Here is a 26,369-nt window from a genome sequence, read left to right on the forward strand (position 1 = left end):
TTTGAATGTTAATAGGTTTATTCAAATAACTACACCAGATTACATATTTTACATCACTATCTAATGATATTAGTACTTAACTGTAAACACCTGTTGGTATAAGATACATAGGCTTTTATGGATTAAATAATAAGCCATATATTGTAATAAAAACTTAAAAAGTATGACAGCATGGTGGGGATTAGAAAAAGACAACACTAGATAGAGTTCCCTTCTCTTAGCAAATTACAGGTCAGCATGAGGCATGAACATTATTAAAAATTCACTAAAAGGTTTTTACATATCTGAAGTTTTAAATTAGTAGCTTCTATTTTGGGGTGAAGTTTTACACATAAAACAGATATTACCTCTGTTACGCAACCATTCCAATGAACTTCAGGTTCTGTGGGTCACTCCAGCTTAGCAAACACATAATAAACGGATTAAATAGGTATCCTCGTGCCTCTGTAAGACAGTCTCCTTGAGCCTTATTACACAATGGGCCCAATCCTGCTCATTGAACTCCATGAGTTATTAATTTCAACAGCAGCGGGGTTGGGCCCAAAATATCAGTGATGACACCACTTCACTGTCTTCCCCTACTATAACTGCCTTGGAAGAAACAAGTATAAAGAAGCTAGATACAGTGGAGCAGATTTTTTGTTTTGAGTTTATGCTTGGCAATGCATAATGTGGGGCCCCACTTCTCCACCTGAGCATGGCTGTAACGAAGCACACTCCAGCTACTCCTCTTCAATTCCTCATAACCTCCATCCTCCCTACTGCACTGGGGGCTCCAAGGAGGGTGACAGGATCTGACTGTGTCAGCTCTGTACTCGCAGGAAGCCCTAAGTTAGCAGAATGGGGCTAGGCTTCACTCTCTTTGCACTGTCAGAGTGGAACAGGACAGAAACTGTATCAGTGTATGCTGTTGTTTGAAGAAACTGGGAAGGTTTTATTAGTGATGTCTTCATAGCTGCAGAATTTCTTTTCTCTCTCTCTGAAACACTGTTCCAGGACATCAATACCATGAGATAACCACAGAATACTGTATTGTGTACACACCCTGACTTGAAGACCCCTTACAAACACCTTCAGTATTATCACTTACTAATAGAATGAAAAGCCACACCGGGACGAAGGGCAGAAAGGTGAGAATTAAGAGCATGAGGGTATTAAGATACACTATATGATATGCATAAATATTACATGTCTTACATAAATGTTCACAAAGGAGCAGTTCATTCCTTTCCAATCCCTCAGCTTTTGCTCAGTTTTCTGCTCTGAGAAGCCAGACCAATTCCAGTTCTTTCAGTTCACATTCATAAGGCCTTGAGACTGAAAATCTCTGCATCTCCCACTAAGTCTTGGTCAGTGCTGCTGAACCGCCTGTGATAACCTGCAACTGCCATGCAACTGGCAGCCCCTTTATAGCCTCAGTTGCCTTGGCACTCTCCATTATTTGTTAATATAGGGATATGAAGCATTCATCATTGTATCAGGAAAGTTGAAGGTGTGTATTAAGCTTTGTCGTCTCTCTGCTCCATGATGGTCAATGTCAGTTGGATCTTGCTCCTTGTACTTCTATTTCAGAGGTTCAGTTTGTTGACAACCACTTCCCTGATCTCTGTTGTCTTCGAGATCCATTTCCAGCAGATCTGTTTGGAAGATTTCCATTTCGATAGCTATGGATAGACACTCTAGAAAAACAGTCTTGTCTATCTCATTGAAGTCTGCCTCTGTCATCTCCTCTTTGTTCATTTCCTGTTGGGACTGCAATGTCTGGCAGGTTACTTGATTAGATTCTTCTTGGTGCCCAGGGACAGGACCCTCATGCTCATCTTCGTATCTCAGGCTTCCAGTGAGTAAAAAGGGAGCAGACTTACCTTCAGCCAGTCCACCTGCATGCCTATGCCCCTTGAATTCCTCATGAACATTGTGCCCTAGCTCCAGCTGACAGATTTTTCTTTCCAGATCCTGTACAGGAACCAACTTTTGGACATGTAATTCTGTGATCATTTCATCACCATGTTCCTGAAGTCGGTGTGTCCAAGTGGCATCCCTCATTTCTTTCACAGAAAATGGACAGTGAGAGATCATTTGCCCATTGCAAGCTTCCTCCACCCTGCATTTGCCTTCACCCACTGATACTGTTTGCATTTCCCAACTACTCCGATTTTCTCCTAACTTGTCTCCATCCCACTCAATTGATGCCACATGATTTGTTGCTGATCTTTGTAATTTTCCCTCTGTTAAACCTCCATTGTCCCTATATGTATCTCTGTCCAAACCCATAACCTGGAATGAATTGGTATTAGGCCAACAGTTAGCCTGAGAGTTGTCAGAATTTGTACTGTCTGGGGTTGGACTCTGGTTCTTGGACATGTTTGTACTTGCAAAAAAAGTGTAGTTACAAGATTCCTCGCAGGGACCTTCTTGATCCTGCAATAACTCTCTGTATTTTTGGTTATTCTTACCACACTGTCCTGATCCTTTAATCCAAGATGGATTTAACTCTAATTTTCCATCCTGCCCTTGACCTCCTTGCTCAAACACCGCCCTCCCCCATTCCTCTTCTATCTTCTCTACAGCAGCTTTGTCTACAGAATGTTCATTTATGATGTTCTGTGGCTCTTGTAGATCTTTGCTCCTTGCAAAAGGGTTCCATGACTTGTCATTACATTTGTTTTTATTTGGGTCTCCTGTGCACATATGGATTTCAGCCTCAGACACAACTACAGTCTTCTCTGCAACATGTCCTGCAGATTCAGTAATGCAGCTGCTTCGCATGTCTGGTTCCAAGGCCTTCTCGTGTCTCCAATTCCTACCATCAGGCAACACCCTCAAAGATTTTTCTGCTTCTTTATGGCAATGGGAAGTTACTGGGCAGATAAGCCCTTTGTCTGTGGGAGGATTTGCAACCCCAGCTGAGCTTCCTTCATATTTCCATGCTTTCTTGTCTGAAGTGGTCTCACTGACTTGACAGGAGATGAGGTTCACGGTGTCTGATGTGGCATTACCACCCAAGGCTCCTGTCCTTATTTCAGAGTGGTCCTGGACTCTGTCCTGCTGCAGCAAGTTGTCCACGCTATCCAGAACACAGGAGAAGCTGTCACTGTAAAGATTGTGTCTGTTTTGACTTGAAGCCTCTTTCAAGGCTGAAACAAAGAACAACAGAAAATGAGAGAAAAATACCAAATCTTGCTTTGCTATCTATCCCTGCTCCCTCCCTACTGCATGTGTCTATATAGTCACGCTCCCTGTGCAGCACACACCCATACATTAATATTCCATCTGTCCTGTGTCATAGTTCTTATGAGCCCTTCTTGACATTTTTCTTTCCACAGGGGAAGCCAGGTTATCCCCAGTTCTAGTGTGGTAGCCAGGAGCAAGTCCCTGTGACTGCCCTGGAGGCTTTGAAAGCTCTGTCACATGCTCCATCTGGCTTATCCCCAACCAAAAACATATTTGAAGAGTTAAAAATGGCCTTTGGGGCTGGTTTGATCAGAGGAGCCAATGCAAGCAGATGGACAGGATGCCTGGCTTTAAAATGACCACATTAGCCATTTATCCTGAGCATAAAAGCTCTTTTGTTTTTAACACTTGAAAAGCAACTACTAACATGCAGTCCTGCAATGACATCACAGCTGTAAAATGGGATTTTATTTCCACCACACTAGCCAGTGGGAAATGTTTGGGCTACAATCAGAGCGGGAAGAGAAAGAGAAGGCGGAGTCTGGCAGAAGTAAGATATTTCAACATAGGAATACTGGAATTTACCACAAAAAACATATGGAAAGTCGTTTGAACAGGAAAGCATAAAGATGCCTATAGATGTGTGAGACCATAAAAGCATTCCCATGCCAGACGGCAACTGGCTCCCTGGTATCTAGCAGTGAGTTTCAGCTGGCCTCACCAGCTCAGGTTTACTCCAACTCTTTATTGTTATAATCTGTATCTAAAAGGTGTCATGTTATATGTCATTGGAAAACCAATAACACTCTGATCACTAATATTCTTACATGATGTTTGTAAGGTCAACCCACAAAAGATTATTCAGCTGTGCTGGAATTATGACTAAAATGTGTTTAAATCAGGCATGTCAGGGGGAGATTAAAAACAGTTTTCCCCCCAGACAGAGGAATGCGGTTCCACTTGTTTGAATGCATCTCCCATGTAAATTGAGCAAAGTGTGATCAATGAAAAGCACATTTGCATGCCAGGCAAACAAAACCATCAGAAGAGCAAGTAGGGGGGAATCATAATACTCAAAAACCAGTGGGAGAACACTTTAACCTGTCTGGTCATTCAATGTCAGACCTGCAAGTGGCTATCTTACAACAGAAAAACTTCAAAAACAGACTCCAACGAGAGACTGCTGAGCTGGAATTGATATGCAAACTAGACACAATAAACTCAGGATTGAATAAGGACTGGGAACGGCTGAGCCATTACAAACATTGAATCTATCTCCCCTTGTAAGTATTCTCACACTTCTTATCAAACTGTCCGTACTGGGCTATCTTGATTATCACTTCAAAAGTTTTTTTTCCTCTTAATTAATTGGCCTCTCAGAGTTGGTAAGACAACTCCCACCTGTTTATGCTCTCTGTATGTGTGTGTGTATGTATATATATATATATATATATATATATATCCTCAATATTTATTCCACTCTATATGCATCCGAAGAAGTGGGCTGTAGTCCACGAAAGCTTATGCTCTAATAAATTTGTTAGTCTCTAAGGTGCCACAAGTACTCCTGTTCTTTTAGGGGGGAAACAATCACTTAATTTCAACAGGGTCTGAAGACAACACCCCCAGGAAGACTTTCTGCCTCATGAAGCAGGGTCAATGAACTTTGAGAGAGACTTTTCAAAGGTTTACTGGACTACACAGAGAGGTGAAAAGAGCTCCAAAGTTATTCTTCACCTGAGAAGACAAGGAAAACCAGCACCTTGGAGACTGTGGGGATCATGACTAAGAACTAGTCAGCTGTTGCAGGAAAAGGAAGACTGGTGAGGAAATTACCTTGAACAAAGACTGTAGCTTATTAAGATAGGTCTTAGCCATTAGAAAGTGTAGTTTTACTTGTGTTTGTTTGCAGCTGTTTTCTGTCTTAACCTCTCTCTTTTTGATTGAATAAACTTATTTTACTCTTTACCAGCCCAACCCAGTGCTTCGGCTGAACTGAAGTGATTGTTAACTCAAGTCAAGATAACCAGCTGTTGTTTCTGTCTTTTTAAAAGAGTCTTGAGTGTTCCATGAGGGGGCTGGACATTGCAGGGATACAGTTTGCGGAAAATTCAGAATGGGGGGCAGGCTGTTGGGGTCACTCTGCAAACACTAAATGTCTGGTGCAAGCAGGGTGTGGCCTACATGCTTGTAAGGCTGGCTGTTGGCGTCAGAGCTGTGAGACACAGCAATCCAGCATTTAAGGCACCCAAATTTCCAAGGCAGGTGGTGACAACCCATTATTGGTCTGGACTGAACCCCAAAACATCACAAAATGCTTTAATAAAAACCCCAACAGCAGTCAACAGAGGGGAAGTTACAGGCCTGGCAACTGTAAACATTTTTGGTCAGGATAATCTGTCCTCTCTTTAGCAGAGGATAAGGACCTAACAGTGCTGACTTTGGCCTGTTTTAGGATGGAATCCAGTTTCTACTCACCTTTGGTGACTGCCTGCTGCAAAACAGCCAGAACCATTTCTTCATAAATATTTTCAACATTGATGATGCCACTGAAGTCAGCAAACACGTAATTTTCATACTTGGGCAGCTCCTTCCAAAGGAGGTAGAAGAGAGGGAAATTAGCCAGCGTCAGTTACAGATGCACCTCACACACAGATAGGCAGGGCCAGCCTTGGATTACAGAGCACTTGAAGTGAGCCAAAATATGGTGTTCTGCCCTCACCTCGGAATAAACAGTCACCTGAAATTCCAATGGCAGCCTGTAGCTTCTGGCACCTGAACTGCCTGTTCAACCTTTAATGCTGGTCCTGCACAACGTTGTGTGTGTGTTTACAGGTTCAGAAGGAAAGTGGAGCCTCATGGTTAAACAGCCAGAATGGAAAGTGTTCACTGGAATTAGTTCAAACTCCCCAGAAGTCTGGGGGAAAGTTAACCAAGTTTCGGATCAAGCTTCCCAGACTCCTGATCACTAGAGACAAAGTTTAAATCTCTTCAGGATATAGTGCCCTCTACCACCAATAGCCCACTGACATGCACCAGGACTACCTTCAAAGGGAGTCAATCTTAACCATTGTCCTGGTACAAGGTACTGAGTTAGGGTGATGAGCAGTGCAGAAAAATGATAAAATGGAAGGGGAAATTTTGGGGAAACATTTACATGGCAGTAAGAGTCATGATGTGAAATAGAAGTAGATTCATGGTCCTCTGGAGGAAGTTTATTGGCTGTCTGGTGAGAGTGGCCTGCATTTTGGTGGCACTGAAGAACCTGTAATATTGCTAAAGTCCTCTCCTGTCTTTGGAGTCACAGTCCAGCCCTGCCACTCTGGAAAGCTATAACAAAAGGTCAGACTAAACGATCTAATGATCCCTTCTGGTCTTAAATTCTATGAAAGACACTGAGGGGAAGAGGATTCTCCTATCAGCCCACTGAAGTTCACTGGGCTAGCAAAGCTTTTCTGAAGAATAAAATGGAATAGTTTGATAAGATAAAATCAGCTTTTATGAGTGCCATCAGTTCATATATGGGGTTTGGGTCCCTTCACCTTCATTCAGAATCAGGCCTCACCAGTTTACATCTAGGCTCCAGATTCTTCAGCAGAAAGGGAAGAAAGATCTGAACCAGCCACTCTTGTGCAAACTGCTTCCTGGTGGAACTGCTGTCATAGTCAAATTTCTGAAAACCAACCACAACCAAATTGAAAAAGGAATCAGTGCAACAGTCAGGAAACTTCCCCACAACAACTTCTGCATCTATCCACCTAGAGCAGCTCAAGGCTGGGACATGTGAGGAACACAGTGTCCAAGGCAGCACAGAGAGCAGAAAAGCCAACAAGTGCATCCAACGAAATAGGACTTTACACAAACAGAAGGTAAGAACATCACACATCTTACCTTCAGCACACGAGTTTTGATCTTTTCCAGAGTCTGTGTGATTTGGCTGTGGTTAGTTGCCAAGCTCAGATGTTGCTCTGAAAGCTGGTGGAATGTATGGACTGAATTCTGCATTAGCTACAAAAGAAAAAATCATCAGATGAGTAGGGGAGCCAGCACATTCAGAGACCATAGTCAGGACTCAGTTCCACATCTTCAGCAGCCACCCTCTGGATAATGCTGCCTGCTTTCTCTCTAAGATTGGTTAAATAATCCCTTCATACCCTGCTGATGCCCAAGGGAAAAAGCAGACCCCACACAAAATAAAGGTAAAAATAGATCAGCTCAGAGCTGAACACACAAGGAACGAATGCACTACCCCTTCCCTTCACCTCCACTAAGAGGCTGGCTCACCCCAGTCTGTTCTCTCAAAGTATCACCACTTACCTGCTGCATGAGGTTTTGGGCTCGGAGGACTAAACTTGCCACACCGTGAAAGCCAAATTTCTCCTTCAGTCCTTGCAGGCTGTCTTTGTAGAGATTAGCCTTCTCGTAACATGGCTCCATGAATCCAGGTTTCCAGGGCATTTCCCCAAGTGTGAGAACCTGCATCAGACCAGTAGTCAGCTAGTTAAGGTCTGTACAGTGCCTAGAGGCAGTGAAAGCCTACGTAAATGCTAAGAATTAATATTATATGGGAAAGGATCTGAGATAAAGCCATTATCCATGCACAAGCAATGTAAAACTGAAAAGAAGGCATCTCTTTGCAGAAGGACATTGACTACTTGTCTCTGGAGCCATGTTTGTCCCACAAAACCTGTTTATGGGTGATCTATGAACTGGCAGTGGAATACCCGAGCAGACTCAGACAAGTTCAGATGCCATATTCTTGTCTAACAAAGTTGCCTCTCTTTATCAAGCTGCCTCTGTGGTGTAGTCAGATTCAAAACAGCATGTGGAACTGACCTGAACTGCACTGTGCCATTACAACAGCAGCTAGGTGAAAGTTACAAGAGCTCACCATCCGCACAGTTCAGGGCATAATCTCCTCTCTAGCTGGGGATCAGGGAAACTTTTCCTCCCATTGTACAGTTCTGCACAATTTAGATACATCACTGTGATGAGATTACAAGTATTCTACATTGGTTACTGTTGGAGGCAGGATACTGGAGCTGGTGGATCACTGGTGTTCTGCGGGTCTATGGGATAGATGGAATTAAGTGGCCATCCACAATACTGAAAGTGGACGTGTAATGTGGTCTCCAGGGGAATAAGACAAAATGGTCCCTCTGTCATATCATCTACACCACTACCTCGATATAACACGATAAAGCAGTGCTCCAGGGGGGCGGGGCTGCGCACTCCGATGGATCAAAGCAAGTTCAATATAACACGCTTTCACCTATAACGGGGTAAGATTTTTTGGCTCCCGAGGCCAGCGTTATATCGAGGTAGAGGTGTATATCTTACCTCTTCCTGGAAGATGGTGGTAGGCAAACTCTGCACATGTCTGATCAGCTCATCAATTCTGTCTGCGAAGAGCGAACGCACCACGTCAAATCCTAAACTGATGGGGCGTATGAGCTCCTCCATCACACAGTCCAGGTCAGGCTCTACTCCTTGGCGACAGCAGGATTCCACTGGGTTCTGGATCACCGCTGCCAAGATAGAAACCCTTCAATTAGCCTGACAGAGTCACAGCGGAACTCAGGTTGCCCTGGATTAATTAGGCTCAAGAAGAAGACTGCAGGGTCTTGGAATGTGAAATACTCATCCATCCACCTATCCTTTATTTCTGATGTACCCATTCCCGCAGTTTCTATGAATCTAGGGTATCCATCACAATAGCATCTAATCATAAATACAGTAATCAAGATTCACATAGCATTGTCTAAAACAGTAAGACATAATGAACTCATTCCCAATCCAACCTTTCCAGTGGCAGATAATGCTGCACACGCTACTTAGAATTTCAAATACAATTGAGAGAGTTAGAATTCTAAAGCAAAGTAAATCCTGTGGATTAACAGAAGAGAACCAAACACCCCATCCCTTCACCCCCTTTCCTCTCACCTTGGAGTTTTATAGATATCTGATCCTTTAAAATCAGCATCTGATCCAGATCAGGGCGAATCTTCTTTTCCAATTGAATGTGGAGTTTCTCATTCTCCCTCTGAAAATCCAGAAATTCGCTGGAGACCTGGCTGAGGACCAATGTATAAACCTCCTCTAGGAACTGACCACCCACAGCAGGGACCAGATCAGCAAAAGGGGAGGAGAAAACAGGGAAAAAGTAAGAGGCATCATACAGGCCATGTGCAGAGATCAGGAGAAGTTTCTGGTGGTGCTGCTGGGTGCAGAGTCCTTGTCAGGTCACTCTGCTTGTAGCGGATTAGCGCACTGTCTTCTACCTATATTACATCTGTAAACATGGGGCTCTAATTGACTCATGCAGAGCCATCTGACCCAACTCAAAGGCCAGTCCAATCACTCCTGGGGCATCATTTACTTGGTAGCTACATGTAGCTATAGATAGCAGGACGCTCTTCACTCCCCACAAATACCCCATTTAAATTTTGCACAACACACTACATCAAAGGCAGCAGTTTCACAGGAAACATGAAAGGCAGAGGCTGTAGGTTGGATTTTGAGAGCAGTAGCTAATGGAGTTGTTCTTTGCGGCAGACAAATAAACACAAAGTACAAACTCCTAATGTGCTCTCCGCAACCAGAGTCTAAAAAGTTAGCTGAGTGTCACTCGTTAGTTCCTGAAACATCACTGTTTGGGTTTCAGATGTAAGCACTGCTCTGTGGACTTACTTGGCACCAGGTCTGTTTCTTCCTGCTTTCTGACCCTTTGAGATTTGGGGGGACCTGAGACTGCAGCACTGGAAGCAAATCCTCCATCAGCACATTACTGAGAATCTAAACCCAAAGAAAAAGACCATCTTCACCAAGTTACCAGCACAGAGCATGCATTAAATACTCCAGCTTTGGAATGCTCAGCACTTTACAAACCTCAGGCTCTGTTCCCAGGAGGAGATCCCCTGCTCCGTAACTACCTTTCTCTTGCCTGTAAAATCGCACAGCTTCCAGGAAAGCCTCTACTTCAAAGGAGTCCTGTCTCTGTAAAACTGAATCCAAAATACCAGTTAATCCCAGCAACATTTAGCTGAGGTTAATCAGAAAAGTCCAATCCACTCTTAGCACACTCAAATCTGGCTACATGTAACTAAGATTGCTGGTTACAAGCAGTGCTTACTTAAATGCTATGGCAATAAGTACTATATAAAACCTGTGATAGAGACTAACATTACACTAACAAAGAAGGGGGAAGAACCTCTGGAAATTTCTGTGGATCTGAGCGCACCAGCCTCTCCCTTTAAAGAACTGAAAGCCTAACTGCCTGAACTTGCTCAAATTAAAAATCATAAATTCAATCCAGGGAAGAATGAAAAATGTAGGAAATTTTCACACTCCTTGGACTTTCATCAGTATCACATGCGTATCTGATTCAGAAACCCAAGAGTCTACAGTGGTCCTCGGGATTTCACTGGGCTCTCAATTCACAGGTGATGCCTCACTGAATGGACTCCACACAATTTTAGGAAAGGATCCTCATGTCAGTAGCGAACTCCTGCTGTCAGCCCCATTTGCAGATGTTGCCTCAGGTCTAGTAATGCAGGCACTTCCAGGTGTTACCTGTGCTGCAATATCGGATCCCATCTCGAAGGACGGATTTCCAGGTGTGCTGGGATTTTGCAGAGTTTGTGCAAAAACAGAAGGACTTTCGGAACGGATGATAAAGGAACAGCAGAAACTCTTCTGGAGGCCCATTTAAGGGGTCTTGGTCTCGGTGGGTGTAGTCAACTTGAAAAGAAAAGTACAGAACATGCTTGCAACAATAAGTTAGAATTGACTGTTTCTAGAAATACTGTGTAATGTCTCCACAGCTCTTAATGATCCTAATGTCTCTCACTCACAGCTGCCATTTTACTGCTGACAGACACCTGAGCACCAGCAACTTCTAAGACGTCAAAGGGAACTACATGTGATCAGTACCTGCTAAGATTCGGCCCATAATTTGAGAAATCTGAATGCACCGACTCAGGCTGGAGACTTGCACAGTCACTTTAAGGCATGTTCATTTTTCTAGTTAGTATTTACTAGAAAATATTGTGCCAAAATTATACACTAAGGATTTTTTCTATTCTGCCGTTAAAATCTGTTCTGTTCTGAAAGTGATTATTGAAGTCTCACTTCCTTTCTTCAGCAGACAGGAAAGATTCCTGCTTCATTAGAAATTTTTAATGTGTATTGTATGAAATAAAAAGATCAGCATTTTACATATTGTTACAAATAGTTGGAACTAGGGTACATTGCCATTTTCTTTTCAGAGCTGGCAAGTAGCACTGAGAAATGGAACAGAGCAGCTGTCTCAAATGAGTCCAGGGATTGGCAACATCTTTCTGCATCTGCTTCTAATTTCATGTCACTTCACTATGAAACCTGGGTTCTTCATCTGGCTGAATAAAGCCCTGTAACCCACCAACAGTACTAAATGTACTCCTTCAAAGAGAGAAAAAGGAGGGATAGAACAGCATGGCAAAAAGGAAACAGGTTTAAACAGCACGAGGTCCTGAAAACCTTGTGTTTGAGAGACATCAGTATGTTCAGTTTATTTTGTGGTCTCTAGCTTTGAACAGTACAGCAGCCCCATGAGCAATTGGGTTTCTGCGTATGTATAATCAATATTCTTCTTTCTGTATGTTAGACTTTGCCATGCTTACAACGAAAAAGAGAAAGTCCAGAATTCAGAAATGGAGCCCTTTCTATTTAGAACTGGTGTTGCTGAAGAGTTCTTGAAGTTGCTGTTCTGTATAATACTGTGAGGGACCAGTAAGACTCTGTTCCCTTCTGGGTCGCGGCACATTTCTCAAACAGGGCACATCACAGACTTACCTACTAATCCTTGGCAGAGACTGTCAATCAGCCTGTTGTATTCGCTCAGTGAGGTCACCAGCAAGTATCCGGACAGGGTGGTGGATCCTCTGGGCTTATATCCTTTCCCCTGGGCCTGGAAAAGAAATCCAGACAGAACTGTCTTAATGAGGGCTCAAGGGCAAAACTCCTCTCACACACCTTGCTGCTAGTATTTAGGGTCTGAGTGACTGACAGCAAATCTCTCTCTCTAAACTTCACACATTGAAAGCATACAGCCACCTCTGGAGGTGGAATTCAGTAGCTGTTTAATAAACACCACGTATTCATTTTGGAAAGGAAATCATCATAGAATCATAGAATATCAGAGTTGGAAGGGACCTCAAGAGGTCATCTAGTCCAACCCCCTGCTCAAAGCAGGACCAATTCCCAGCTAAATCATCCCAGCCAGGGCTTTGTCAAGCCGGGCCTTAAAAACCTCCAAGGAAGGAGACTCCACCACCTCCCTAGGTAACGCATTCCAGTGTTTCACCACCCTCCTAGTGAAATAGTTTTTCCTGATATCCAACCTGGACCTCCCCCACTGCAACTTGAGACCATTGCTCCTTGTTCTGTCAATGAAATGAAGGAGGAGAATGTAACCCTATAAGCCAGAAGGAGGAATTTTAGTGGGGGGTGGGTGGGAGGGGCAGAACATAACTTTCCAGAACAGTGGGACAAACTGTCCCTTGAGAAGGAGAACCCATGTTCAGATGTCTGGGTGTACATGTGTCTGCAGGAAACACATCTAAATGGGGTAACAGTATGTAAGATCCATATACATTTTACAGCCCATAAAGTGGGGATAAAAGCAGCTGAAGCAGCACATTTACCTCTTTACTATCAAACCACTCCAGGGTACAGTTTCCCAGCAAAATGAAATAACTCTTCTTCCACTTGCAGGTGTCCCCATTATACTGCATCAGGAATCCCTCATGCAGAAGAGCGTCAGGTGGCTTCTGGAGCTGGGAATGGATAAGAGACGACAGGAAAGAAGTCCCAGTGAAAGTACAGATGCAATTGTAAACTCTTTGGGACAGAGATCATGTCATCTGTGTCTATGCAGTGCTTAGCACAAGGGGACCCTGACTGGGGCCTGTGGCTGCTACCACAATATAAATAATGAGACAACTGAATGAGGACATCTAGCGGACACTGAAAGCAAATAAAACACCTACAATGTAGATCAATCTCTGATAATTTTCATATGACTTTACATTGTGCCTCTTCATATAACCTTGTGGTGGGTCTACCCACGTGTGACCTCTGTTTTCATGGGACTTTGTATCAAAGCCTCATTTAGAAACTTTGCATTGCCCTTGGTATAATATTATAGCCCCTAAGGATAGAATAAGATAAAAGAAAAATTTCTTTTCGCTAGCAGTAGAACAAGAGCTCTTCCCCCCACCCCCCCCCCCTTAATCAATTGCCCTGTTGAATGAATGAGGTGTGGATGAGCAAGGCATGAAAGGCAGCACCTCCAGACAGCCTCAACTGTTGGAGAGGGGCTGGGAGCCAGACCCAAGGACAATAAAAAGTGTCAAGTGGGCTCATTAAAGACAAGCAGACATACCAAAGGCCTCGGGGGTTAGAAGCAAGCACCTTCTTTTGGAAACACCCTCTTTACAGCATTGGGACAACACTCAAAAGAAAGCAGCACAAAGGACCAATGGACACAAACACAGAGTTTGAATCTGGTATAGATTTGCATAAGAGGAAAGCTGCTATAAAAGTGAGGTGTCTTGCAGAGGACCCCGGGTCTCGTCTTGTCAACATGGGAGCATCGATCCGGATTGGCAGAAGCCTGGCTCCACCCCCTCCCCCATCTAACTCACCTGGCCAGTGAAGTTAAGGGGAGCAACTAACTGGTAACAACAAGACAGAGTGTGTTTGTGTGTGTGTGAGAGTGTAAGTGTAATATATTATATGCATATGATATAGTGTTAATGAATACATGTATTACTAATAAATGTGGCGTTTTGTCTTATTCCCCCTGAAAAGATCCTGTGCAGTACTTTAAGTACAACACCACCACCACACCCCGTAATTACAGTAACAGTAGCTCTGAAGAGGACTTACAAGGTCTTTCAGTCTACCCAGAGGAGAGGTCACAGTTTATCAGCTCCATCTACGTATATAAAATTATAAAACTATATGTAGTATGGAATTGCAGTGTTATAGCTGTGTTCATCCCAGGATTATTAGAGACACGTGCAGAAGTGTTAACAGCCCACTTCACCATGAATGGTCTCTTACAACATGTGTTAACTCCTTATGCTTAACAATCTGTTCCACCTTGTATTTATCTGTGATGCTCTGAGTACCTTTCCCAGACCTGAAGAAGAGCTCTGTGTAAGCTTGAAAGCTTCTCTTTTTCACCAGAAGAAGTAGGTCTAGTAAAAATCTCACCCACCTTATTTCTTTAGTATGGAATGAAAGATAGCATGAGCAAGTAACAGTGAGTGGCAATTTTTAAACCTTTCTAGTGGCAGCAGAGCAGCAGTGAAGATTAGAACTTGGGAATTGCCACCTCCTATTCCCAGGCTTGGGCCACCAGGGTGTGTATCCTCACACTTGATTCATTCAGCAACACACACAATTATGTGTCAGAAATTAATAGCACTGGAGCCCTAAAGAACCTCAAGATGCTAGAGAGAATGAGGGAGGAAGGCAAAGTTGTCTTCAGATCAGGGAGAAGGCAACAGCTCAGGGGTGTGTGGGAAAAAATCTCTGAGAACACTAGCTACAGCCATACATTGCCCTCTCTCCAAGCTCACAGCTCCGACAGGAGTCAGCAGGGATCAGTGAGAGAAGAAGAAAGAGGGGGTAGTGTGCAGGAAGAGAAGGTAAATTTGAATTATCTGAAACTTTAGTCAGTCCCTCAAAAGTGAACAGAGCCATGCCACCACTGGCCTCTGACATGCAGAAACTGCCCCCCCCCCCCCACACACACACAAACTACTGCTATCTGCATTTTAAAATATATCCCTACAGACCTATTTCCAGGACATGAGAAGCCAAAGAAGCCCCTATTGTTAAGTCCACTCTATATGCATCCGAAGAAGTGGGCTGTAGTCCACGAAAGCTTATGCTCTAATAAATTTGTTAGTCTCTAAGGTGCCGCAAGTACTCCTGTTCTTTTTGCAGATACAGACTAACACGGCTGCTACTCTGAAACCTGTCATTATTGTTAAGTCAGCAATCCACACCCTAGCAAATAATTACATGAGACTGCTAGAGCCTAGGAAGAAGCAGTTGTAGTTTCGACATTACAGCAATTGCTAAGAGAATGTTTGTTTCTGGGGGAATGGAGCCATGAAAAGGACACTGGTGCCTTTTCATCCGGGAGAACCCAGTAGGGGCAGTGTGTCATGTACAGGAGGTGTGAGACTTACTTTGCTCTGCAGCAGCTGTAGAGCAGGTTTGCCTTGCGGATCCAACTCCTTTGAGACCCGTCTCAGAAAGGTGGTTGCAAGTTGCCTCTGATAATAGGGCATGAAATTCTTCACTGTGGCATCAGATCGACCTGGGGAATGAGAACAGAGATGACCATGGTGTTTCAGTGCTCTCCCAAGGGAGGTGATGCAGGCTTCTGTGTCTAATTAGCATTGTTCCCTCAACCAATAGCTTGTGAATTACCAGCGTGGGCCCCCAAGGATGAGGCCAACAAGTTCAGATCAGATCCAAACCTCTCCAAAGTTCATGAGCACCCCTATGTGGAAGTTCTAATCTGGGCTCTCTCTACACATATTCCAGACTCATAGGATCACTGTAAGGCTACCACCAGATTCTAACAGCAACTAATGCTCATCAGAGGAGGAATCAGAATAAACAACATGCAGATAGACAATGCTGGGGAACTCTGACTTTAAAAGTGCCTAGGAGGTGCACACTATGGGCCTTTATGTCCCTCTCTTCGCTGATGAGTACAGTGTGCCTACCAAACATAAGGAGGAGCATGTTCAGCTGGCATGGGGGAAGGAAATTTGTCACTCTGCAGTGACCTCTGCAGCTGAGCAAGGAGCAGCAGCACTGATAGGTTCTGACAAGAAAGTCCATCTAACCTTCTTTGACCAAGGAACATTGACATGATGCAGGGTGTGCAGACGTGGGGCAAGAATCTACTTCCATTCAGGAATGGGGGGAGCACCATAAGAGAGGAGCCAGACTTGAGATATAAGATTTACTATAGCATCTCTGGGGTTATTACATTTATATTATGGTAGCACCCAAGAACCCCAGTTAAGATTGGGACCCCATGGTGGTAGATGTTGTACAAATGTAGAAAGGAGATGCTCCCTGCCCTGGCAGTAAGTTTCTTTTGGAAGAGTCTTGCCACTGCCCCACCAGTATCTAGTATGGGAAGAACCCGAAGGTTCTTTCCACCTACAGTCACGGATCATAATATAATTGCCAGACATTTTAGCTTCACACTGCCCTACGAGGTAGCTTAGTGTGATTTTGCACTGGGGAAACCGAAGCAGAGAAATATGAAGATACCTTCCCATGGTCAACCACAGCCTGGAGAACCTAGGTACCCCCACTGCCGGTTCCCTATTCTAACCACTAGATCACACTCTTGAACTGCTGTACTTCTACACTCTGGGAAGCAGAAGCCAACCAAAGCAGCCTGTGAAAATGGCAAACAGTGAAGCAGTAGGAAGATGGCTCTGAATGTCAGAGGGTCTGATGCAATTAAAAGATAAAAGATTCCTACGTGCCATTGCTTCTCCAAACAGATTCTCTCCATAGTCTAGAAGGGGAGATTAAAACGAGACAGCAAATTCACTAATAACTGAGGAGCTGTTGAAAGGTCATGCCTGCATTCTATTGTGACCTCAGGCAAAGCTGACAATGCTGCCACAGTATGAATTTCTGAAGATTTCCTGTGATACATTCCCCAGCCCACCCCCTTTAGCCTGGAGACTCATGAAGAGGCAGAGAGAAAAATGTGGCTCAAACAGTGAGTGGGGGAAAAAGAATGACAAAAGTATAAAAACAAGACATTTCCCAACTCACTCACTCACTCTCACACACGCACACACGACCATTTACATAGGAGGGGGACAAGAGAAAGGCTCTCAGAGGCCCTTCTCACTGTCAAACTAATTCTGTGTGTTTGCCTGCATATTCGAATGCCTTTGAACTGTTGGCGGATTTACTATGGAAAAGAAAAGTAATCAAACCCTAAATTAGATTTTGTGTTTCACAGCCCAAATGTGAGCTCAGTGAGCACTCAGCCAGCATTAGTAGCTTTCCAAAAATTCAGAACAAGTTGTGGGATGTGCTCATACTGACCGCTGGAAAAGTCTGCCAGCTTCTGGGAGGAAGACAATGTATGCTACTACACTACCCTCTTTATGGAGTCCTGGATTAAATTTGATGGTACCAATAAAGCTGCTTAAATGGACCTGAGGGTGGAATTTCCAGTAAAGCCAATGATTGCAGTGGAGTTTTCAAGTTCCTTTTGCCACAGCTATTCCGCCAAAGCAACACAAACAGTTTTAGCTGGAGTAACCACATCTGTGACCCAGCACAGCTGACGACCGATGAACCTCCTTTTCCATCACCATGCACCATATGTATTGTCATCTGCACCCCTGCAAAATTAATGCAGACTGCTACCAAATCAGAATAGCAGCATTTTACAACTACTTTGCACAGCTGTAAATGACAACACAAGGTACCAGGCAGGGGACAATCGTGTCCAACAGATGCAGGTCAGTTAAACAGACCTCTGCCCACCCTCAACCTCAAATGCAAAAATATGAAAAGTGAGCATCTGAAATCAGAAGGGAAGAGCTTCAAACCACTGTACTGAGGCCAGCAAAATGGGCCTCAGGAAGGTGCTCTGAATAGTGCAAATAGTGCAACCACTTCCAAGGACGTAGGAAACTGAAGTCATATTTCTTATCAGACCAAATCATTACAGCAAATTGCACAGAAAAATAGAAGCTGAGATTGAGTCCTCACTCACTCCAACACTTTATGGGAGGCCTCCTCATTTTTTAAAATTTCCTGTGGGCTCATTCACCCTGCCCAGGGAGGAGATGATGCAACAGCAGAAATCTCACCAGAGGTTAGAAGGACATATCTGTGAGAGCTCACTAACAAAGGGACTCATTGATAAATTGGAGAGGGTTCAGAGAAGAGCCATGATAATGGTGACGTATACCCCATAAGGCTTCATGGGAATATGCTTATGAATGTATATATGATATAACTGGAATATGTTTTATGCTACATATGCCATGTAACATATCTATGCAAAGGTTATGATCTACTGACTATAATCATCCTATTTGTATGCATGTGTCATTGTTGTATTCGAAGTTATGAATATTGGCTGTGTACCTGCTTGATTTCTAAGTAGTCTTAGTAAAGCATTTGGTCAGCTTCTTGAGAAAGGAATGTGCAAATTAAGTGCCCAATCCAGAAACACTTAAAAGGACAATGAATCTTGGAAGGCTCCAATCCACTTAAGAAGTCTACTTAAGGACGTTCAGGGTAGCATGTAAACAATGGCTGCTGCCTGTAAAAACTGAGTCATGCATGGATATATGACTTGCCCATGTGACTCCAAAACTCCATCTTGGAGCTGGACTTTGCATAGGAGAGAGGAGGGGGTCTCCACCCACAAGAGAAAGTCTATTTAAATCCCTGGGAGATCCCTCCATTTTGGTCTTCAGTTGGCTCAAGAGATAGCCTCTCCACCCCAAGGATACCTGAAAGAAACTGGAACAAAGGACAGTAACCAGAGGGAGTGTGAGTGATAGCTGGATCCAGACTAGAAGGAGACTAATCTGTAAAAGGAAGCTTACTGGAACTTCTGTGAGGGTGAGATTTTATTTGTATTCAGTTTTATTACTGTATTAGGCATAGACTTGCGTGTTTTATTTTATTTTCCTTGGTAATTCACTTTGTTCTGTCTGCTACTACTTGGAACCACTTAAATTCTACTTTCTGTACTTAATAAAATCACTTTTTACTTATTACTTAATCCAGAGTATGCATTAATACCTGAGTTTTATATAGGGTAAAACGGATTTATTTGGGGTTCGGACCCCATTGGGAGTTGAGCATCTGAGTGTTAAAGACAGGAACACTTCTCAAGTTGCTTTCAGGTTAAGTCTGCAGCTTTGGGGCACATGGTTCAGACCCTGGGTCTGTGTTGGCGCAGACTGGCGCGTCTGGCTCAGCAAGACAGGGTGCTGGAGCCCCAAGCTGGCAGGGAAAGCAAGGGCAGAAGTAGTCTTGGCACATCAGCTGGCAGTTCCCAAGGGGGTTTCTGTGATCCAACCCATCACAATAATGATTTAAAGGATTAGAAAAAAATGCATTACAGTGACAGACTCAAAGAAAACAATCTATTTAGCTTAATGAAGTGATTAAGGAGTGACTTGATTACAGTCTATAAGTATAAGTATGGGGAACAAATATTTAATAATGAGCTCTTCAGTCTACCAGAGAAAAGTCTAACATGATCCAACGGCTGGAAGTTGAAGCTAGACAAATTCCGGCTGGCAATAAAGCATAAAACTTTAACAGTGAGAGGAATTAACCATTGGAACAATTTACCAAGAGTCGTAGTAGATTCTCCACATTGACAATTTGTAAATCTAGATCTGCTCAAAGAATTATTTTGGGGAAGTTCTATGGCCTGTTTTATAGGGGGTCAGATGATTATCACAATGGCCTTAGAATCTATACATCTATGAATGTGCTAGTGTTTAGTGAAACCATAATAAATACCTAAGGATAGTCATGTCTCTCTTATAAGCCTCTCTCACCTGACCTAGAAACCCTGTACATGCATTGGCAGCAGTGCCTAATGATCTAGATAGAGATTATGAACTAGTCTCGTCTCCCTGGCCAAGAGTTCAGCAATGCCTGCTGATGTGCTGTGACGAACTGGGACTGTTCTTAATGTGGTCTTTGAATGCTGAATGGGGAGTGTTGGCCTGGGAAGGTTGCAGGGGAGTTTTGCTGGGACTGTCTGCTTTGGGGATGGGAGACTTTCCTTGAGGGAAGATACCTGAGCATGTAACATGAGAAGCCAGGAAGGGGGTTGGAGGCCAGGTGACACCTCTGCCCTGAACACTGGACAAAGGGTGGAGGAGAAGCCGGGGGGAGGCTCAGTGAGATGGCTGGAGGGAGTTTCAGTTTGGAGCTGGCTGGGGAAATGGAGGGGAGCCCAGATGGGTGCTCGGGCTTCTCAACGGGGCTGTGGTGTCCCTGGGGCTCAAAGATGGACCTAACTAAGGGGGTCCTGTTGTCTGTACCTGCAAGACCTGTCTTGGACTGTGTTCCTGTCATCTAAATAAACCTTCTGCTTTACTGGCTGGCTGAGAGTCATGGTGAATCGCAGGAAGCTGGGGGTGCAGGGCCTTGTCTCCCCCACACTCCGTGCAATCTGCAAACATACCCTATGTAACAAATACACAAGTTAATTAAAGTTGGGACCCAGGAGGATATTCAACCTGTTGTGGAGCAAAAGGCATCTCCTGTTCTTATTCCTTGCCTGCGCTGGATGACTTTCCCATTTTACTTGTTTAACCTTGTAAGGTCCCTGGAAAATGGCTGTGAGCCATGCAGTAACCTACATTTTGTTTTCCCTGTGGCTCCACACAGTTATTACCAGGATGATGGTGGCTATGGATAATATTTTGAAGTAAACCACGACTGGCTAATTTCAGAATAAACTAGATAAAGGGTACTGGGGGATGCTGGGCACTGAACCTGCATTGAAGTTACTGGGAGTGGCAGGTACTCAGCATCTCCCAGCAAACTGCCCAGCAAAACAAAAGCCACTGAGTACATCCAAGTGATTTTAAACAGACTGTAGCTCCTGCAGTGCCACTGGAAGTCAGTCAGTGAGAGGGCAAGCAAGGTATCCAGTCTACAGTCTATGCTAGCCAGTGTTGCTGGCCTGACAGAAAAAGAACAGGGCTCCATGACAGGTGAATTTAAGCCAGCAACTTCAGCTGGTTAATCCACACTGCAACTCTGCTGTCAGACTTAGAGGTGACTATTGCCTAGATGGGAAAGGGATCCACTGAGGAAGACCGTGATCTCCATAAGTGAGGTGATGGAGGAATGATGTTTGAATGACAGAATCCTTTTAGAAAGAGGAGGCTACAGCCATGTCAGAGAAGGAACACCACCCCACAAGACAAACAACTTGGTTATAGCTGTCCCTGGTGTATCTAGGAAGGAGTTAATCAAATTGCATTAGGGGTATATTTTGCCCCTTGATGTTTGAGGAACATCCTGACATCTGGGTTTTTACATTAGGTAAATAATCATTATGGTGAATACCATCCTAGTCACTTCAGATGACATCTTTCTCTCTCTTGCTGTATCCTTCACTCACCCTCCACAAGCCAACGGAGGTTTTTAAAAGTAACCTGAGAACTAACAGTAGTTTGGATTAGATACACAAAACCAAAGTTCTGTCCAGCCATGGGCACTAAAGGTCCTGTGTGCAGTTTGCATGAGCCCAGGTATTAACAATAGTGTCCTGGCCAAACTGCAGCTCAGACCATTACACCCTGTTTGCTCAAACTCACTCAGGTAGGATCACAGAAATATAAAATGAGAAGAACAGATCCTCCAATACCTGCACCCCTACAATCACAGGCAGTTATATGGGATACTCCCACCTGGTCCTAATAGATGCTCCTTTTCAATGCTCCAGAGGGAACCAAATAACCAAAGGTCCCTGTCAGGTCTTCTCTTTCTGTCCTAAGTTATTGTGTCTAGTTGTGCTGTGTGCTGTTAAACTCTGATTCTCAGTTTCCCCATCTGTAAAATAATAAAAGTAATTACTAACTTAGTACTAATACACCTCTACCCCAATATAACACGACCCGATATAACACGAATTCAGATATACCGCGGTAAAGCAGTGCTCGGGCGGAGGGGGGAGCTGCGCGCTCCGGAAGATCAAAGCAAGTTCAATATAAAGTGGTTTAACCTATAACGCAGTAAGAATTTTTGGCTCCCGAGGACAGCGTTATATCAGGGTAGAGGTGTAATATCAACCTTCCAAGGGAGTTATACAAGCCTACCTTGCAGGGAGCTGAATGAATACTTAAAAAGCACTGTACGTTTAAAGCCAAGTATCATTACACTCTCACTTTGTTCACACATAGGTGCTTGTCCTGGCCCAGTGGTGAATGGATTTTTCTATATATAGTTTGTAAAACACTTTGGTGCTTGGAACACACCTGAAAGAGTCTCCAACACTACAGTAGAGAAATGGCCATGGGCAGAATAGGGCTGCAGCACAATTCTTGCACGATTAAAAATGTGGTTCCAGTTCCTGGTTACACTACAAGATGAAAGACTTTTCTGTCTTAGTTATATTGTAACCAGATTCTCTGACATCGTAGTTTTGTAGTGTAGACAGGCCCTAAAAACAAAGTCGCTCAGATTACGACTCAGCTATTTTCAGACAAATTTTGCCCTTGTGAGCAGAGGGAAACTGGACTGATACCAGGATGGGAACCTTAGTGATTTGGTATCAGATACTCACATATGGTGCCAGGTTGTGATGTACAGCTGGAGCAATGTAGACAGATGTGATAACTTTATTGGTGCCTCTGTGCTCATAAAAGGCTCATCAATTCTGCTGGCAAGCATGGATTCTCGGCACCATATATTATAGCTTGGCAAAAATGCGAGTACTGATATTTAACTGATGGCCAGGCTCCAATTTTTGAATTCCCATATGACACTAAGACTCAAAAATTACGTTACGGAGGTTCACCTGATTGTCATATCATGTCAAGTTAGATTTAACCACTGTGTAGAACATTGTTGATCCATATTTCTTTCCAGCTTAATGTCGTGATCAAATAAGCAACAGTTCAAACATGGTGGGAGGATCTTTTAACTATCCCTCCCAACATGGTTGTAGGATTTGTGCATTTTCATTCCTGGTTTGTTTGTTTTTTTAAACGTGATTGCACTTCTGAAAACAGGTGGAAAGTCTCCTTTCCTTATTGTAGCAAATCTCTTTGCCATAAGCTTCGCTGCACAGAAGTCACAGTAAGTAGTAACCACTATATCTGAAAGATCTGTAACATAACTTGTTTGGGACATCTATGTTTCAACTTGCTGTTGTTCACTAGATGCATCTTGAACCCCCTTCTCCCATCATCTTTGTATAGCATTCCTGCCCCAGGGATGGATTTATGGTAATCTACCATATCCCAATAACCTGCAGACACATCCACCTCAGATTACATGTTTATACATTGAACTAATTGTATAGTTTTATTTTTAAAAGGAACCATCACTCTGGAAATGGTAATCAAAGCTTTTCCTTACCTCTCAGGTACCTGCGCTGTCTTCCATCCAGTGGACTTGAATACCTTCCTCCCATCTTCCACTTTAGTATCTTGCCTGTTTCCAATGCTTCCAGTCAGAATCCTGGGCAGAGAGGAGCTGCTTGGTAAAGTGATTTTTAGGCTCCAAAAGCAGCAGGGATTGTCTTTTTCTGTCACACTCGCCTTCAGATCATCAGCTCATAAATATTCAAATAATGTTTCTGTCTCAGAGCAGTCCCTGCACCCACACCCCTACACACAAACAGGCCTTAAAGGGGCAGCAGCACTCCGGTCCATGAACCCACACCCTGACACAGAAACAGGCCTCAAAATATCCCTAAACCTTTAATGTTAAAAGGGTTCCGGCTGTTCGGAGGCTCTATTTTTGTAAACCGTGTGGTGTCTTTTGTTTCTGTGCTTGATATAACCCACGCTCATACAGACTTCCTCCCTCTTGTAACAGAGTGGAACAAGCTCACAGAACACGGACATGATGGAACCTTGATTATACTGAAGAGTGAAAATCCCAGATTGATTCAATAAACAGCAAAGGGCAAATTGCAATTTCTGTCCTAGCAAATCCTCTGCTTACAGACCTGAATAAGAGCTCTGCATAAGCTTGAAAGCTTGTCTCTTTCACCATCAGAAATTGGTCCAAAAAAAAATATATATATATATATATATATATATATATATATATATATATATATATATATATATATATATAAAACCTTACCCACCTTGTCTCCACTTACTATGAAGTAATGCTGTGCAAAGGAAACAAAAAAGGATTTCTCTATCAAAGCCCTATTGCACCAGAATTTGGATTACAGGTGCTAAAGAGTCAAGAGCTATAAACTAACAGGCTGTAATGAACTAATTTATCCAAGGATGTCCTATGCCAGGGGCAGGCAAACTTTTTGGCCTGAGGGCCGCATCGGATTTTGTAAATTGTATGGAGGGCTGGTTAAGGGATGGTGCTGGGGAAAGGCCCCCACCTCCTATCTGCCTGCCCCACCTCCCCCCCGGGACTCCTGCCCCATCCAAACCCCGCATTCCCTGACAGCCCCCTCAGGACCCCTGCCCCATCCACACACCCTTACTCCCTGTCCCCTGACCGCCCCTGGACCCCCACCACCCCATCCAACCCCTCCTCTCATTCCTGACGGCGCTGCCCCCCCCCCCGCCCCATCCAACCACCCTTTCTCCCTGTCCCCTGACTGCCCCTGGAACCCCTGCCTGATTGCCCCCTGCTGCCCCATCCAAGCCCCCCCCCCCCCCCTTCCTGACTACCCTCCCGGGACCCCTGCCCTCATTCAACCCCGTTCCCCCCCAATCCCTATCCACACCCCCGCCCCTGACCACACCCCCAAACTCCCCTGCCCTCTATCCAACCCCTCCTGCTCCCTGCCCCCTTACCGCGCTGCCTGAAGCACTGGTGGCTGGCAGTGCTTCAGCTGCGCCGCCCGGCTGAAGCCGGACCACACCGCCACCACCACGCAGCACAGACATCGGGTCAGGCCTGGCTCTGCAGCTGCGCAGCCCCAGGAGCTCACAGCCCTGCCGCCCAGAGCATTGCGCCGGCGGCGAAGTGAGCGAGCTGAAGCTGTGGGGGATGGGGGAGAGAGCAGGGGAGGGGCCGGGACTAGCTTCCCGAGCCAGGAGCTCAGGGGCCAGGCAGGACGGTCCCGCAGGCCGGATGTGGCCTGCGGGCCGTAGTTTGCCCACCTCTGTCCTATGCTCACTTAGGGCATCCTCCCGCTCTATACCCTTCTGTACACCATCCATACAGAGTATTTCACAGTGATTCAGGGGCTTCCTCCAACTGCACCAAAAGCCAGAGATAGTTCATCTGCAAACCAGGCACCAGTGACTGAATCTAGCAGTGCCACTGTGGGACTTTTCTGAAGTATTTCTGAACCCGAAAGCAGCATTTATTTAAAGACTGATTTCACATGGAAATGCCACAGGTCGGTGCTCAGCACCTGCTCTCAACTCTCAGTTCCCTTCTGTACTTAGTTTCTCCTGATTAGGATTAATTCAGTAACCGTCCACTTTTAACATTATGTGGCAGCCAGTTTCAGTGACACCCTCCAGGATATGTAGAAACAGGAAATCTTCCGCCCTCTCTTTAAGCTGAAGCATTGAGCGCTTACAATAGCTCCTGTGCTAGATAAAAAGCAAGATAACCCTTTATGCATGACAGAGCAATGGGGATGATTAAATAAACAAATAAGAAAGGGGCCTGAGAATCATCTGAAAGGTGATCCAGGACCACACAACAAGTGTGCAGAAAAGACACTTACAATGTTCTATAAAAACATCACACACAACATTGGGAGGGTAAGATGAAACAAACTTAATTCCTCTAATGGAATGAAGAAGCATTTCCAGACACTTTCTTAGAACTCGGGTAGCTCAAAAACTGCTTATTAAAACTTCCAGCTTGTAAGAGTCCTGAGCAAAGACAAGTGCATTTCATATGTCTGAAGAGATGTGCGTTAGCAATAACCAGGATTCTGGGTGTTTGAAAGTCCCATTCTGCACATGTGCTCTATGTTAGTTTCCAAGTTTAATATGAATAAAATATGACTTCCGCTCTTTTTTATTCACTGAACCAATTCCAAGTTCCAAGGAGATCCCCACTTTCTCATGCTGCTTAAATAAATCCATGGCAAAATAGGTAGTTGCATCTTTTCTGCGAAGGATGTGCAATGAAAATCCTATTAAAGGGGGTGGGGGTTGTTATTTAAAATAGTATTAAGGGACTCTGAAAAATGACGTACACAGGTGCATAAAGATACCAGGGGCTTTACAAACACAGCAAGTCTCATCCTCTGCCCCCAAGAACTGCTATCCTACGTGCCTAATCCTGGAAGGTGCTGTGTGCCTTCCAGTCCAACAAAAGTCAATAGGAATTCAGCACCTCACAGACTAAGAGAACATAACATTTGGTAGATACAGAGGGGGACTGCTCCAGGCACAGGAGGAAGCATGAGGTGAACCTACACC

General features: G+C 44.2%; 1 protein-coding gene across 3 annotated transcripts; it reads right to left on the bottom strand.

Annotated features, from left to right (window-relative positions):
- Nucleotides 1–24,945, bottom strand: NIBAN3 (niban apoptosis regulator 3). 3 transcript variants are annotated; one of them, XM_065576224.1, is made up of 17 exons: nucleotides 24,777–24,893; nucleotides 24,098–24,124; nucleotides 23,359–23,460; nucleotides 21,687–21,828; nucleotides 15,420–15,550; nucleotides 12,858–12,989; nucleotides 12,007–12,121; nucleotides 10,747–10,914; nucleotides 10,063–10,178; nucleotides 9,865–9,969; nucleotides 9,118–9,280; nucleotides 8,515–8,702; nucleotides 7,492–7,650; nucleotides 7,066–7,182; nucleotides 6,740–6,847; nucleotides 5,653–5,764; nucleotides 1–3,137 (listed from the first exon to the last, which is right to left on the bottom strand). In XM_065576224.1, exons 5-17 carry the CDS (start codon nucleotides 15,519–15,521, stop codon nucleotides 1,564–1,566), a joined length of 3,159 nt encoding a protein of 1,052 aa, XP_065432296.1. In that variant the 5' UTR covers nucleotides 15,522–15,550; nucleotides 21,687–21,828; nucleotides 23,359–23,460; nucleotides 24,098–24,124; nucleotides 24,777–24,893; the 3' UTR covers nucleotides 1–1,563. The 3 variants fall into 3 exon arrangements, with proteins under 3 accessions (XP_065432296.1, XP_008173809.3, XP_065432295.1); XM_008175587.4 differs by lacking the exon at nucleotides 21,687–21,828 and having other exon boundaries at nucleotides 24,777–24,945; XM_065576223.1 differs by lacking the exon at nucleotides 21,687–21,828 and having other exon boundaries at nucleotides 23,359–23,475; nucleotides 24,777–24,919.
- Nucleotides 24,946–26,369: the final 1,424 nt, after the last annotated feature.

The sequence above is a fragment of the Chrysemys picta genome, chromosome 22 (genome assembly GCF_011386835.1).
Source record: "Chrysemys picta bellii isolate R12L10 chromosome 22, ASM1138683v2, whole genome shotgun sequence".
In the NCBI taxonomy this organism is placed as follows: domain Eukaryota; kingdom Metazoa; phylum Chordata; order Testudines; family Emydidae; genus Chrysemys; species Chrysemys picta.

Bases quoted from the DNA above. Each gene is read 5' to 3' on its own strand.
- NIBAN3 (XM_008175587.4), bottom strand. From the start codon at position 23,413: ATGGGAGGAAGGTATTCAAGTCCACTGGATGGAAGACAGCGCAGGTAC. The intron at 10,179-10,746 runs GTAACACCTGGA...TTTTGGATTCAG, and splicing joins GATCCGATATTGCAGCACAG to TTTTACAGAGACAGGACTCC. The intron at 8,703-9,117 runs GTGAGAGGAAAG...CTATCTTGGCAG, and splicing joins GATATCTATAAAACTCCAAG to CGGTGATCCAGAACCCAGTG.